Source organism: Octopus bimaculoides, chromosome 22 (assembly GCF_046866305.1).
Source record: "Octopus bimaculoides isolate indiv1 chromosome 22, ASM4686630v1, whole genome shotgun sequence".
In the NCBI taxonomy this organism is placed as follows: Eukaryota; Metazoa; Mollusca; class Cephalopoda; order Octopoda; family Octopodidae; genus Octopus; species Octopus bimaculoides.
The window spans coordinates 21836305-21850970 of record NC_142949.1 but is presented as its reverse complement, the minus strand read 5'-3'; the positions used below and the strand labels follow the sequence as shown (position 1 = coordinate 21850970).

The 14666-nt window shown below is 35.7% G+C and overlaps 1 protein-coding gene across 1 annotated transcript in view; it reads left to right on the top strand.

Moving 5' to 3' along the window:
* Positions 1-10996: 10996 nt before the first annotated feature.
* Positions 10997-14666, top strand: part of LOC106867305 (aquaporin-7) — a 42680-nt gene continuing 39010 nt past the window's right edge. Inside the window, exon 1 of the mRNA XM_089339809.1 lies at positions 10997-11617. Within this exon, the coding sequence (XP_089195935.1) occupies positions 11540-11617 (78 nt within the window). The 5' untranslated portion in view covers positions 10997-11539. The remainder of the gene's footprint in view (positions 11618-14666) is intronic.

Here is a 14666-nt window from a genome sequence, read left to right as displayed (position 1 = left end):
AGCCATTTTTTATTCATCTGATGGAAACATATTTTTTTCAAATGGTGCAATGAACACATTAACAATATCAATTTAATCCATTGCTCAGCAAAACACCATGACCTCTGGCTTAAGAGCTGCTAGCAGAATCTATGACTCTGAACAAGTCCCACATCTGAGTATATTTTTCCTTTCTTTCCTCCCAGCAGTCTCAGAGTCCCTGAAAGGAGTCACAGGAGATACCCTTCCTCATCTGACTTAATAACCATAAAAAATCATACATTAAAAAAGAGAAGTGAATCTCTGTCTGTCTGTCTGTCACAACATCTATTAAAGGGACGGAAAGAAGGGGAAGGATCAAAATATCCCTAACAAAGTATTTTTAGAAGGGGAGGAGAAAGGTTGCTGTTGAGAACAGAGGTAAGAGCTCTCTGAACTTTGCCCAGGCTATTCTTATTCTAGCAGCTACACTCTCAGCTCACCCTCCCCTGTTCTCTGCACATTTCCAGTGCTTATTGTTCTTATATATATATATGTGTATGTATATAAAAACATTATACGCATATGTGTGTAGACACATACATTCTTGTATAACCATCTGTATATCATACTTAAAGCAAATACATCATGAAAAGACAAATTAACTCCAATATTCATCTGGTGATAATATCTCTTATGGATGTATTGTGTTTAAAAACACAAATATATTATAGGCACAGGCATGGCTGTGTGGTAAGAAGCTTGCTTCCCAACCACATGGTTCCAGGTTCAGTGTCACTGCATGGCACCTTGGGCAAGTGTCTTCTATTATATCCTCAGGCTGATCAAAACCTTGTGAATGGATTTGGCAGACGGAAACTGAAAGAAGCTTGTCATATATATATATATATATATATATATATATATATATATATGATGAGCTTCTTTCAGTTACACACACACACACATATTTATGTGTGTGTGTCTGTATTTGTCCCCCCACTGCCATCACTTGACAATCGATACTGGTGTGTTTATGTCCCCTTAATTTAGGCAAAAGAGACAGAGAATAAGTACTAGGCTTAAAAAAAAAGCCCTGAGATCAATTTATTCAACTAAAAACCCTTCAAGGCAGTGCTCCAGCAGGGCTGTAGTCAAATGACTGAAACAAGTAAAAGAATAAAAGAATGTGTGTGTGTGTTTGTCCCCTACCACCACCTGACAACGGGTGTTGATAATTTTACATCCCTGTAACTTAGTAGTTCAAGAAAAGAGTCAGACAGAATAAGTACCAGGTTTAAATTTTAAAAAATAAGTGCTGTGGTGAATTCATTCAAATGAAAACTCTTCAAGGTGGTGGCCCCAGTATGGCCGCAGTCTAATGACTGAAACAAGTAAAAGATAGAAGATATCAAGAAATAGATGTAGATCATCCAGCAGCAGTGGTGAGAATGCTAGGAGCACATTTCTGTCTCATTGGTTTTTGTCAGTTGCATGTACTCTTTGGCAACCACATGCTGTGAAAAATTTGTCACAAGTGATATACAAAAATGGTGACTGAACAACCACCAGTGTTGCAATTAGCTTTCCGGATATATACAAATCCTGTGCATCATATCTTATACAAATACATCAAATTACCTATACAAATACAAATGCATAGACTATATTTATAAAATACAAAGCCAAATTAACTGTGGTATCTCTCTGGAGATGCCAGCCCTAGAAAGGCAGAAATATGCATCTAGCCTTCTCACCAATGCTGGTGGATTATTTTCATCAGCTACTGTGTTTTTAAACATAATATATCCATATTGAAGTTAATTTGAGCAGCTGTATTGCAAACTTTAGACCCCACTCCATTGATTCTACACCAATTAGCTTTATGGCTTTCTTGTTAAAGGGGACATAACTCTAATTGTCTTTCTGTTTTCCTTCCTTTTTCTGTTCTTTTTTTCACTCTTCCACTTTTTGCATCCATTTTCCTCTCATTTTTTTCCTCATGATTTCTCTTGCTCTATTGTCTTGATTTGTAACTTGTATAGATTATGTGCTCAGAGCCCAAAGATTACTTGGAGAAACTAGGTGTGTTATTAAAATCTGCCTACATAACATCACCAAAGTATGAAACTATTAGTCACTCATAACTAGATACTGTATACATAAAAACAATATTTATCTCTTGCCAGATGGAGTACTTTTTTGTTGATTTTTCCCCTTAAAGGAAAAGTAAACTACACAAACATATGCACATATTTAAATAATTGATAGGGAAGACAGTGTACTGTAAGCTTTATTTAGCATGATGATTGTTTTGGCTTACATCTGCACTGTTCTCTAGTGGGTGGGAAACGGTATAATGGAATTAAATGTAACCTGATGAGGTTTCTTCTGCACTATGGGGTAATTCCATTATATCATTTTTCCCCCACAAGGGAGCAGCGCAAATGTAAGCCAAAATGAGCATTGTGCTAAATAAAGCTTACAATACACTCTGTCTTCCCTGTAGATCCTGTGACTAAAGTGCAAGTACCGCAAATGACACCTGGTAGCTGTATGTGATGAACATGCTCTCAAAGCACTCTACTAGGGACATACCCAAAACAAGGTTTGGATACTACATTTTAAAATTTCCTGTCTAAACTTTAATTTTAAACATAAACTATATATATATATCATCATCATCATTTAACACCTGCTTTCCATGCTGGCATGGATGAGACAGTTTGACAGGATCCTGCCAAGCAGAAGCCTGCATCAGACTTCTGCAACTGTTTTGGCAAGATTTTTACAGCCCTTCCTAACACCAACCACTCAGCAGAGTGGACTTAGTGCTTTTTACATGGCACAAGCACTGACAGGGTCACCAAGTAACCTGCGGGACAAAAATCTTTTGAGAGGGAAGGGGATATTGGAGGAGGTGATCTTGTGTCAGATGATGAAAGGTTATAGTGAGACAGAGAAGCAGAAACAGGTGTCTTGCTGTAGAGCAGGCACAAAAACTAGCGTAGCTAGTGGGGGTAGGGGTGGTCCACCCTGGGCGGCACTTTTAGGTCTGCTGTAGGCAATATGTGTTTTTTGTGGGGTCTGGGGGCGGCAAATGGAAGGGCCACCCTGGGCAGCACACACTCTACCTATATTAGTGGGTACAAGGTTACCCAGCCAGAGAGAGAGAGAGAGAAAGATCAAGAATGAAGACAGAAACAAGTGCCACCTTAACAATTAGCATAATAATGACAATTTCAAGATTAATTGAAAATAAAGAAGCTTGTTTCAACAGAAATATGATAACTCTTCAGCATTCATATTTCTCTGTCAAATGTAATGCTTATTTACTCACATTGTTTTGAATTAATCATGCATTAGCTGATAGGTTTGAGATTTTGAAGACATTCATTTCTTTTTTAGATGACATTGTAAGGTGTGTGTGTGTGTGTGTGTGTGAGGCTGGATCTGGCCAGTTTGAACAGAAAGCCAGCAGGATATTTGGGCCTGATATGGCTTGGTTTAAATACTAAAGGGTTAAGAAAGTGATTTAAATACAAACTAGTAGAAAGAGTGTCAGAAGTAACTCTTCAACATTGCAATCAGTTAAAAAGAAAATTGCATCAAAGCTGCATGATAATGGTGTCAAGTGTGGAATGCAGATCATCATATAAATAGTTTTATTTTTCTCTTCCGTTTTATTTTGACATACTCTCTTTACTCTTTTACTTGTTTCAGTCATTTGACTGCGGCCATCCTGGAGCACCGCCTTTAGTCAAGCAAATCGACCCCAGGACTTATTCTTTGTAAGCCTAGTACTTATTCTATCGGTCTCTTTTTGCCGAACCGCTAAGTTACGGGGACGTAAACACACCACCATCAGTTGTCAAGCGATGTTGGGGGGACAAACACAGACACACAAACATACACACATACATATATATATGTATATATATATATACATATATACGACGGGCTTCTTTCAGTTTCCGTCTACCAAATCCACTCACAAGGCTTTGGTCGGCCCGAGGCTATAGTAGAAGACACTTGCCCAAGGTGCCACGCAGTGGGAATGAACCCGGAACCATGTGGTTGATAAGCAAGCTACTTACCACACAGCCACTCCTGCGTCTGCAGCATTGTGTTTTTATTCTTCCCTTCCATTTTACGAACTCAGTGAGCACATGTGCATTATGTGTTCATACTTCTCTTTCCAGTTCCTACTCAAAACTGCTTACAGATCACAACCATCTCACAAACCTGCATTAATGAGGAGTACTTTATGCTCCGATGGTTGTGAAAAAATATTGAAACCTCCTTGGCAAGGAAGACTCTTCTGTCTGCAAACTCTAACTACTTGCTTGAGAATAAGAAGAACATTATAAATCATTGTTCCTGTTTAAGTCCTCTTTATCAGAAGAAATACTCCCAACAACTAGTGTGGTGGTGGTGATGGTGGTGGTGGTGGTGGTGATGGTAGTAGAAGGTCATGAATAGAGAATGTTACGTATACTTCTTGTGTTCAACTTTGTTTACACTGTAGAATTATTGCAGTTTTCTTCTTTCTTTTTTCTCACTGTATTTTCAAAATTCTTGTCATTTGTAGCATTGGCCTAAATACAAAATTGACAGTTTTCTTATCTCAGCTGTAAATACTCTCTCTCTATATATATGTGTGTGTGTGTGTGTGTGTGTGTGTGTGTGTGTGTATAATATATATATATAGAGAGAGAGGGGGGTAGGAGAAAGAAAGAGAGAGAGAAGAGGTGGTGGTGATGGTTGTAGTAGTAGCAGCAGCAGCAGCAGTAGTATAATGCAAGGTGATTCTATAATCAAGACTAACGATTACCTCACAGATAATAAGCAAATTCAGTGTTGCATCCTGGAGTCACCGAGTTTTACAGGTCTTTTCTGTTTGGCTGCCACTTTTCAATTTCTTCAATTTCTGTTTCAATTGATTTCATATTTGGTGTAATAGTGTAGTTTTGTATGCTACTCATTGACATGAAATTCATTTTTGCCATAAATCAATAAATAAAGAGTTAATAGCTTTTAAAGTTTGCAAATTTTGGGTAATTTTAGCTATTCGTAAGCCACAAACACATTCATACCCGTTTCCATAGTAACAAGCACATGTGTTGACAAATATATTCTACATGAAACCGTGTGTGTGCCGATGCTGTGTTCTGCTGTTTGTGCCCCTCTGTTGCATGACATGACATGTGCTAAAAATAACTGATAAATAGGTCTTAAATCACACATCCCCAATTTTTTTTGAGGTGGTGGTCACATAATTGTATGAATTCCCATGTGTAAAACACAAATTCGCAAACATTTTCTGAAAATTCCAAAAAATAATAAAGTTATGAGGAGTTATATGTCGTGGATAAAGCAGATTTTGATTTGTTTACAGTTTCATATTATAACGTGTGCTATTTTCAGAATGAGAACCCATGCAGTCATGCACAAAATGACCGCTACCAAATCCTGTTTTCTGACTGGGTCAAAATTATCAAACTTCAAACGTCTGTAACTTTTTTTTTTGAAATGTTTCTGGAAAAAGTAAAATACCTCCTGAGATTCAGCATGGAAAATTACATCAATACACCAAATTTTAAAATTTTCGCTAAACTTTGAAATTTCCCCAGGTGCAGCCAAACAGAAAAGATCCAGTTTTATGGGTCTTACAATATACACCCTGATCCAAGTGACCTCACCAAGGTTGATCCTTCTTACTCTGCACTGTACCACTTGTGGACATCAACTCCATCTCAAGAGTACAGTATGTTTTTCATTGAAGATTTTGTGGTTACAGTCTTACCAACTGTATGGTTTGTCAGCCCAAGTGCAGGATTTTTTCCTGAGACACGACTCACGTAGATAGCCATTGGAACACAATGAGCTCACCCATCCTTTGATAGGTTTTGATTTAAGTCCAGCAGTGTCCACTGACCACCTGGCTATTAAACAAGAAGTATTGGGTTACATGGTTCTAGTAGCAGGATTTTCCTGACCAAAAGCCTATGCCTGTGTCCATGTAGCATTCTACTGACCCCACAGACCATCTCTTTTCATCAAGAGCTATTGAAATGCATTCTCAGCAGCCTCTAGATTGATTTTGATGTCTCTTCTTCTCACTCCAGTAATGCATAAGATTCCATAGTATTTACTCATTGAACAACCTGCAAATCCTCAACTGCCCCACTTCACTGGCAAACACTTGGCCTTCCACCCATTCCTGCAGCAATTCTCCACCAATTTCTGGTACTTAGTACTCTTCCTCTCTTGTGTCGCCTCCATTTCTTCCTCTGCCCCAGGAGGATTAACTGCCAGAGCTAAACTGCAAAATAAAATGACGTGGTCTCACAAAATGCTAGGAAAGACAGCCAACTATTTTATTTTTTGATTCCTTGTTCTTTTATCCTTGTATACTTTATCTTATCGCTTATAAGAGAAGGATTATTTCATCATATCTCAATTCCTTATGGAGATGGATTGTATGCTACACTAACCAAAGTGTATTGTTAGAGAAATAAATGAAACGGCACAAATTAAAAGCAAGGTACTTTTTTAAACATTACCTGAGGAGATGCATCTACACCTGTGGTGTATGACAATTGTTTGTACAACGTCTCACTTGTAAGAAGGCAGCAAGCTGGCAGAACATTCCGTCTATCTTTATGCTAGGAGTTCAAATTCCGCTGAGGTCAATTTTGCCTTTCATCCTTTCGGGGTCGATAAATTAAGTACCAGTTGCATACTGGGGTTGATTTAATCTACTGGTCCCCTCCTGCCAAAAAAATTTCAAGCCTTGTGCTTAGAGTAGAAAAGGTACTTTTTTAAACATCACCTGAGGAGATGCTTCTGCACCTGTGGTGTATGACAATTGTTTGTAGAATATTTCACTTGTAAGGTGACGAGCTGGCAGAAATGTTAGCATGCCAGGCGAAATGCTTAGCAGTATTTTATTTGTCTTTACATTCTGAATTCAAATTCCGCCGAGGTCGACTTTGCCTTTCATGCTTTCAGGGTACTGGAGTCAATCTAATCAACTGACCCCCTCCCCAAAAATTTCAGGCCTTGTGCCTAGAGTAGAAAAGAAAATATCTACTTGTAAGATAATGGTGCATGATGAGTCGAAACAATTGTAGTGCTTCTGAATAAAGAGTCTTGTAAAGTTCATTTTCTGTCTCTCCCATTATTTATACATATACATAAAAAGTTTTTAATTTTATAAATATAATTATAAAATTATAATAAGGGCAACTACTGAGCAATGTCATATACTAGAAGAAGATGCCAAATGGCTCTAAAACTACTTTATTACATAGACATGGGCTGAAAGCAAAGGAACGAACAAAAAAGATTTTTTTTAAAGTTTAGCCATAAATCAATTTCTAGTTTAGTGATGTAATACCACTTTACCGTCCTCGGTATGAATTAACCAAAAGTACACAATTATAAACATTTATACATACCATACAAACACAATGTATCGACAGTGCCTATACAAATGTTCACACAAGTTAAGTCTAGTTTGTTCATCTCAGCCATGGGTGAATAACCAGCATCTTTTTCTAGCATGTGGCATTACTCAGTAGTTGCCCTTGTAATAATTTTATATATAAAATCAAATACTTTGTATTAATTTTTACCTAAATTGATTTTTACATGCTAGCTACTTGATAAAACCCTATATAGATTTTATCTTTGATTATAATTGATATATATATACACACACACACACACACATCATCATCATCGTTTAACGTCCGCTTTCCACGCTAGCATGGGTTGGACGATTTGACCAAGGACTGGTGAACCAGATGGCTACACCAGGCTCCAATCTGATTTGACAGAGTTTCTACAGCTGGATGCCCTTCCTAACGCCAACCACTCCAAGAGTGTAGTGGGTGCTTTTACGTGCCACCGGCATGAAGGCCAGTCAGTCAGTACTGGCAACGGCCACACTACACACACACACACAAACATATATATATATATATATATATATATATATAATTTTGCTTAAAAGAGTTCCAACACTGTCTGTTTTTTATGTTTTATTTATATTCCTGCAGAACTAATGTGGGGTATAGAATATGGAATATACAATATACAATATAAAATAAAATAAAATAAAAATGGATGGCACCATGAAAGAAAGTATTGAATGTAGATGAAATATTGAGTTTCATCTACATTCAATACTTTCTTTCATGGTGCCATTCATTTTTATTTTATTTTATTTTATATTGTATATTATATTATATATTGTATATTCCATATTCTATACCCCACATTAGTTCTGCAGGAATATAAATAAAACATAAAAAACAGACGGTGTTGGAACTCTTTTAAGCAAAATAATATATTCCTCTATACACAATCATACAAAAAAACCCCACCTTTTTTGTATTTATCTTTACTCGCATATATATATATATATATATATATATATATATATGTATGTATATGTATAAAAGCAAAATTTAGGTTAGTTAAAATATGTTTGTGACATATTTCAACTGTTAAAAAGCAAATTCACTGCAGTTACTGTGGAGAAAATATCTCTCTTTTGGTAATAAGATGTGAAAATACCCAGTTTGTTCGGTGTTGCCATCTATCAGGAATCCCAGACATCGATGTTATGAGTTTTTTGACTCTTGACTGATTTGTGCTGAGAAATCACCCAATCGAGGAAAATGATGAAATGTTAGCACAGCTGTCAGCTGAGTCTGTGATAAAGACTGTACTGCCAACTGAACTTTCAAGGGAAGGTGAGGCATGTTTTCTCTGTACAGTCGCCGTTATGAAAGAGTATACTTGGAGGACCAGAATGAAAGGAGTCGCAACAGGAACCTTTATCTCCAGCCCAAGCTTGCTATATTTCTTCAGGTACCATCTGAGGAGCAAGATAGGGCTGGAGAGAAGATGTCTGTCGTGAGGCATATATGAGAAAAGATGGAAGGATGTTGTGAAGAAGTTGGGAGTGACTGTCCCTACTTAATCACATGGCAGAAGGGTGCAGTTTCTGGCCTTCTGGACCACAGTCAGTGTTTTAAAATTTTTAATCATATATATATATATAGCAATAAGAAAATGGAGGGGAATATGTGGTACTCATCCACTTGCAGACATTGTATTATGTCAATTTACAGGTAAATTGACATAATACAATGTCTGCAAGTTGATGAGTACCACATATTCCCCTCCATTTTCTTATTGCTATATAAATTAAGGGTAAAATTTCCTTTTATCCGCACCCACTTATTGCACTTGGTAAAAACACTAGTGTAATAGTAATTGGGTATCATTCCGGCAGTATATTGGATAGATATTATCCCTTAGTGGGTTGGATTCACAACCCCTGACTTTCTTGGAGTATATATATATATATATATATATATATATATATATATATATATATATATATATATATATATATATAAAATATTTTTAAAGTTATCAAATAAGCTCACCAATCATCTTTAAATGTTTTGTAATGTCCTGTTTTGTCCTTTCTATGTTTGAATGTAACTATTCATAATAAAGAATCATCTCTTCGGTACATCCCATTGACAAGATTCAAAAACGCAAAACATTGATGTCTTCGATTCCTGATACATGGTGACACTGAACAAATCAGGTGTTTTTACACCTTTTTACAGGAGAGATATTTTCTCTATGGTAACTGCAGTGAATTTGCCTTTTAGCAATTGAAATATGTCACAAACATATTTTAACTAACCTAAATTTTGCTTATGCTTAAACACTGCTTGGCACTAAAATTTCAATATATATATATATATATATATATATATATATATATATATATATATATTCTTTATTTGTGTATTAGGGCTTAGTACACAAATAAAGAATTTATCTACCAATGCAGTGTTGAACATTCATTCTCATTGTTTGATATTTGCATACATACATACATACATACATATATATATATATATATATATATATACATATATATATATATATACATATATATATATATACATATATATATATATACATATATACATATATATATATATACATATATATATATATACATATATATATATATACATATATATATATACATATATATATATACATATATATATATACATATATATATATACATATATATATATATATATATATATATACATATATATATATATATATATATATATATACATATATATATATACATATATATATATATATATATATATATACATATATATATATATATATATATATATATATATACATATATATATATATATATATATATATATATATATACATATATATATATATATATATATATATATATATATATATATATATATACATATATATATATACATATATATATATATATATATATATATATATATATATATATATATATATATAAATGAAAAACTGTAAGGTAAATAAACAAACAACATAATGTAATACTGAATGTAAAAACGAACGGGAGACAAACAGAAGGTCCATAATTCTTCATCGGTTATCAATGTCACTAGAGTGACAGAGGGTACTAAGTGGTACCGGCATTGCTAGAAATAAGAGTCAAAACAACTCAATAGCCACAAACGCACTATCTTAATTACTGATAAGTAATTAGAGTGCATTTGTGGCTATTAAGTTGTTTTTACTCTTATTTCTAGCAATGTTGGTACCACTTAGTACCCTCTGTCACTTTAGTGATGTCTATAAATTTGCCTTTCGGTTGTTAAATTGCTTATAAGCCACCCATATTATTCATAATACACAGACACACACACACACACACATACATATATATATATATATATATATATATAAATTCAGTACAGGTATAAACACTGAAGTTTGCTTTACAAAAGCTTGTCTACAGGTATTCACCAAATTCATTCACAAGGCTTTAGTCAGACTGGGGCTAATATAGAAGATAAGCCAAAGGTACTACACAGTAGGACTGAACCCAGAACCATGTGGTTGGGAAGCAAATATCTTACCATACAGCCACGCCTGCATACATATAATATATGATTATGTATTATATTACATACATTATGTGTGTGTATGTGAGTACGTGTGTGTCTGAAAGAGAGAGAGAGAAAGAGAGAGCATTAGAGCGCGTGTATAGAATAGAAGTGGGAGAAGAAAATATAGTAAATGAATTTGAACAGAGAGAAAGAGGAGTGAAAAAGCATTAAGATAACTAGAGAATAAGGAGCTGCAATATAAGAACTTGATACAGGAAGAATATAGCAACAGAGTACAGAAACACAGAACTTGGTAATTCTAAAAGTGGCGGTAAAAATACTAAAAAAAAACTGGGAGGAGTTCCAGCACTTCGATGAAAAAGACAATTAAATGAATAAATTGTTTCATTTAATTTCGGATTTGTACAACAAAATAATTCTTTAATTGTTGATATTTGTTGAGATGGGTTTCAAATCGCCAAACTACAGTGTGTTGTGAGAACCATATCAATTTCAGAAACGACCTCAGAAGTGAGAGACAAGCAGCAACCAGAATCATCTTAGAATACAGAACTTTCTTCTATTCTTTGTGGAGAAGTGAAATCAAAATAATGCCAAAAAGCATTCGTATTACGAACAAGCTAGTTCGGTGTTTTCTAGCGGAGTTTCTGGGTACTTTCATACTCGTAGTAAGTAATTATTTTCTTCTTGTTTTAGCCCCGATTTCTGAAAGTGCAAACTTATGATTAAAAGCGTTCCAGTCCTGACTATTCAACAGTGAATCTAAGAGTATAATTATGTTATCCATTAAAACAAACAAAAAAGTGTGATACTGAGGGAATTTGGCTGCTAATTTTAGCCGTTTGAACGACCGCACACAGGATCGTTTACTTTTTGTGAGCTGGTAACTATTTGCGCGTGTGTGTGAGTGTATGTGCGTGTGTATGTATGTTTGTGAATATGTGTGCTTATGTATATGTGTGTAAGTGTTTCTTCCAACCAATATCCAATGCCAGGAACATTTTTATGAAATTCAAGTTTAACTTTCTTAAAGTAGGATACACTCCACGGTACAACAGAACAAGTTTATCTTTGTTATTTGAATGTAAATCTGCGGATCAGATTTTCGGATCAGGACGCCCTCATAAGTTTCGACGGAGACTTTTCCAATTTATTTCTCGTTACAGCCTCCGAAATAATAGGGGCTGGGGGCATCTTTATATGAAAAAAAACAATGGAAGATGCCTTTTCGGTAAAAACTATATATTTTCAGACGAAAACGTATGTAATTTAAGGAAGATTTGGCTGTTGTTTCTAACATATCCGATGACGACCTTCTTTGTTTCTTCGTCACTCAGATGTATTGATGTTTTTCCATATTTTTCTACATATGAAAATACTTTTATTAAGCTGTTAAAAAAAACTGAAAATTTGTGATTTTTTCCCACTCCACTCTACATTTTCTGTATATAATTTTAAAATATTGAAGAGCCTGAGAAAGTAATTGTTGAGATTTATCCAGTGATTTAAGAAAGTGGTATGAAAAGATAATTTTAATAGCATACTTTTCTGTTAGTAAATATTTTCCTGCACACACACACACACACACACACACAACCTCGCTTGGGTTCGAGGTGGAGGGTGAGCTATTAATTTAAATTACAATTTCTTTTGTTGTTTATATCCCAGCAATGGCCCATCTGTATGCTACTTCTGCATCATCATTCCATAAAATGTGTCTACAGGAAAGAAAATACTGAAAAACATCAATACATGTGAGAGTGACAAGGAAACGAGTAAGGTCGTCGTGGGATGTGCTAGAAACAACAGCCAAATTCCTTTAAATCACATACCTCTGGAAATATTTACCATTTTTTTTCTTTTCATCACAGGTTTCGGTATTGGTCTCAGAACTGTGAAATGTTTACAGCTGTTCGTTCGTTAGTTTCCGTAGAAAATTTTAAAATTTACTTTTGGTTGCATGACGTGTCGAAGGCGACATTTGCTTTGAAGTTGGAAAGTGAAAGAGGAGGAAAGAGAGGGGCGCTTGCGCGCGTGTATGTACGTGTACACACGTACGTACACCCATTATCTTTCTGAGACACGGCCATACATGCACGTACGAGCGCCTGTCTCTTTCCTCTTTAACTTTCCAACTTCAAAGCAAATGTTGCCTTTGATACATCATGAAACCAAAAGTAAAATAAGAAAAATTTTTCAAGGAAACTAACGAACGAAATTGACAGTTCTGAGACCAATATCAAGTGATTGCTAAGGTTCCCCACCATGGTTTTTAAGTGCATTGTGCCAATAAAACTGGCTGAAATTGGTCCGGAGTGAAGTAGTGAGAGGTGATGGGGTGAACACAAATTTTCCAAAAATTTTTCATAAAAAGATGCTCCACCCCCACTATCATTTCATGGTGAAAAAAATTGGAAAATCCCTAACAAAACAGAGAAAATCTAACTTATGTGGGTGTCCTGCTCCACCAGATCTTCTTTTAGTTTCAAATGTCACTAGTGGATATTTCATCCAAATTATATCTCAAATGTTACACACTCTCACTCCCTATCCTCTATATATCTTAAATACTGTTGCCTGGAAAAAGAAAATAATAATTTTTATGAATGTTTTCAATGTTACTTAATTGATTTTTTCATTTCTTTTTTCTTATCAATGGGATTATTTTTTCTTTCCTCAAATACTATAAACTAAAAGACAGAATAATCATTGAGCTATGAATATCTTAAAAAAAAGATGATTTTATTCCTTAAAAAAAAAATCATCCACGTCGTTCCAGGTTCAGTCCAGTGCATGGCACATTGGGAAAGTGTCATGTACTATAGCCTTGGGCTGACCAAAGCTTTGTGAGTGGATTTGTTTGATAGAAACTGAAAGAAGTCTGCCGTAAATATATATATACATACACTGGGTGACCAAGTTAGTAGTGGGGGAGGGTGTGCTGAAAGTGTAACTGCTAGAATAAGAATAGCCTGGGCAAAGTTCATAGAGCTCTTACCTCTGCTGGCAACAAAGGGACTCTCACTCAGAGTAAAAGGCAGACTGTATGACGCATGTGTACAAACAGCCATGCTACATGGCAGTGAAACATGGGCCGTGACTGCTGAGGACATGCGTAAGCTCGCAAGGAATGAAGCCAGTATGCTCCGATGGATGAGTAATGTAAGTGTGCATACCCGACAGAGTATAAGTATCTTGAGAGAAAAGTTGAACATAAGAAGCATCAGTTGTGGTGTGCAAGAGAGATGATTGCGCTGGTAATGGACATGTGGCGAGAATAGATGAGGATAGCTGTGTGAAAAAGTGCCACACCCTAGCGGTTGAGGGAACCTGTGGAAGAGGCAGGCCCAGGAAGACCTGGGATGAGGTGGTGAAGCACGACCTCTGAACATTAGGCCTCACCGAGGCAATGACTAGTGACCGAGACCTTTGGAAATATGCTGTGCGTGAGAAGACACGGCAAGCCAAGTAAGACCAAAATCCAAGGTCTCTGCCAGGGATGTAGCCAGCCCACTTACACGTAACATTCCTTCATTGGACACTAAACTCCGCTTGTGAAGACCTGTTGAGGCAAGTGAAATTGGAATCGAAATCAAACTAAATTTGTAGACTGGCACCCATGCCAACGTCTCTTTGATTGAACACTAAACTCTGCTTGCGAAGACCTGTTGGGGCAAGCGAAATCGTGATGGCACCTGTACCAGTGGAGCACTAAGA